This window comes from Tasmannia lanceolata, unplaced genomic scaffold (assembly GCF_043159265.1).
Source record: "Tasmannia lanceolata isolate RefF3 unplaced genomic scaffold, GAP_Taslan_0.1 ptg000037l, whole genome shotgun sequence".
Lineage (NCBI taxonomy): Eukaryota > Viridiplantae > Streptophyta > Magnoliopsida > Canellales > Winteraceae > Tasmannia > Tasmannia lanceolata.
The window spans coordinates 57,997,736-57,999,923 of record NW_027518714.1 but is presented as its reverse complement, the minus strand read 5'-3'; the positions used below and the strand labels follow the sequence as shown (position 1 = coordinate 57,999,923).

The window sequence follows — 2,188 nt, the reverse complement described above, 5'->3', positions numbered from 1 at the left end:
CAAACCTTTTCAAAAATGAGTCTGAATGTTCTCCTCCTCTCTACATTTCCATCCATCTGTCACTCCAAGCACTCAAATCCTTCAACTTCTCATTCCCCTCATTTTCCAACTGCTACTTCTCAAAAATCAAAGTTACATAACGTTCTTCTACCGAATCTAGTTTCCTTAGCAGTTGCCCTTACCCTAAATTCTCCTTTGCCTTGTTTAGCTATCCCTTCTCTGAATTCTCAGACCTCTCTACTCTCTCCCACCACTCCATTCTCACAATCTCAGAACCTGAAGACCGGATTGGAAAATGGGTATTTGCTGGAATCATATTATCTCTCTTGGGTATTCAAATTTCTGCAAAAAAAAAGAAAGAATCTGAATTTTCTGATATGCTCATGTTAGTGGTGTATATGGGGTGGGTTAGTATTTAGCTATTCTGTAGCTGTGGGTATGTGTTTTAGAGTTATGGGTGTTTTGTTTTTGTGTCATTTAAGTGGGTTAATAGGGTAGTGATGTGGCAATCCTTTGTGCTTGTATTTAAAAAGTTATATCTTAAATCTTAATGAAAATGCAGAGAATTTGCAACCAAAACAGAAACTTATGTTTGAGGAGAGTTATGGTTCTCTCGAATTGAACCATTAGGAGGTCCAGTTGCCTCGAATCAATCTCTTTCCACGCCTTTTTTCTCTCTTTTTCTTTGTTTATTTGTGTTACGGCCAATTAGACACATAACATTTTTCGATTTCAATGTTTTCTTGAGTTGCAAAGTTTAGGCTGACAAGTGCCGTTATTGCAGGAAAATTAGGTCATGTCCCTCAACAAATCCAGGTTGTGTATCGACAAATCCAAAGTCATCATCTTTTGGATTTCCATGGATGATTCCTGAGAATGATACAGAGAATGCTGTTCAGGTAAAGGAGTTGATATCATCATCTTTATAATTCAGGAATTTGAGTTTTTGGTCTTGTAGGTTTTTGAGTAATTGGTTGTTTCACATGGTATCAGAGCCATTGCCTCATGGCAGTTCCTGGGTTCAAAATCCAACAACTCCTTGATATTAAAAATCTATGTGTATGGCCAACCCAAAAAAAAGGCCACGCGTGAGGGGGAGTGTTGAAGTATAGTGATTAAATAACACCAGCACCAACAGTCTAGCTTTTGGAGTAATTGGTTGTTTCACATGAATTGAAGCTTTTTGGTTCTGAATATTCCGCAGAAATTGAGGGATGCCATTTTGGAGACCCAGAAAAATGCTAAGATTCAGGTCGCTGAAGACACCCCAGATGGTAATTATATCACATTAATCTGTATAGTATATGCTTCAGTCTTTTAGCTTAGTGTCTATCAAAAGAGCTCAATTAAAAGAGATTTGCTTAGAAGTTTTGTAGGGCTTGATCTTATAAGAAATCTTAGGAAGTCATTTAGAACCTTATAAATGTAAGTTTCTTTTAACTGTTAAATACCTTATAAATGTTTCTCTTACTAATATCTTATACATGTAAATTTCTCTATAGTTATTAAATACAATACAGATCTTAGTTTTTTGTAATTATTAATTAGTTGCATTTTTAAGGTCAAGCACTATTTTTCACCTCATAAAAATTTAGTTATAAAAACACTATTTTTTGCATGAATAATGTTCTGACTATAGCGCGCATCAATAGTATGCGCATAGAGTTGTGTATTCATTTAAAATATATCATACATATTGATGTAAAAGCATCATAATAAATCTGTATATTATAAGAGAATCACAGCAATTATTTATATGACTAGTTGAGTTAGTTCTGTCATTATCGTATTTCTAATAGTTATCTGCCTTTCCTTGCTAATTAAATGATCCCTTAAATGATATATCAGGCAAATATCTCCAAGTAGAGGTAGATGGAGGTTTTGGACGCGACGTGCTTGAGTTCTTGGTGAAAAGAGATGTGGTTGCATACAGAGTTATGGCCACAAAAGTAACATATGTTTACCCTTTCACGACGGCTTTCGGTGATTCTAAGGGACAGCAGGAAAGGATGAATAAAATCCTGGAAAAGCTGGGTTGGAATGAGCCCAGGTTTGAGTACATGGACTAATCTTATTCAGCTTTTGTGTACAAAAGGTCGAATACTCGAATCAATTCTTTTCCATGCTCTGCCTTATTCATTGAACGCCATTAAATCTAATAGAATATCTAGTTTAGTAGCTCTCTCTC

The 2,188-nt window shown here is 35.5% G+C and overlaps 1 protein-coding gene across 1 annotated transcript; it reads left to right on the top strand.

The window, feature by feature from the left end:
• LOC143860760 (thylakoid lumenal 17.9 kDa protein, chloroplast) lies at window positions 1-2,188 on the top strand. The gene is made up of 4 exons (XM_077371574.1): window positions 1-299; window positions 785-899; window positions 1,205-1,274; window positions 1,849-2,188. Exons 1-4 carry the CDS (start codon window positions 16-18, stop codon window positions 2,067-2,069), a joined length of 690 nt encoding a protein of 229 aa, XP_077227689.1. The 5' UTR covers window positions 1-15; the 3' UTR covers window positions 2,070-2,188.

Bases quoted from the DNA above. Each gene is read 5' to 3' on its own strand.
- LOC143860760 (XM_077371574.1), top strand. From the start codon at position 16: ATGAGTCTGAATGTTCTCCTCCTCTCTACATTTCCATCCATCTGTCAC. The intron at 300-784 runs GTATTTGCTGGA...CCGTTATTGCAG, and splicing joins AAGACCGGATTGGAAAATGG to GAAAATTAGGTCATGTCCCT. The intron at 900-1,204 runs GTAAAGGAGTTG...AATATTCCGCAG, and splicing joins ATACAGAGAATGCTGTTCAG to AAATTGAGGGATGCCATTTT.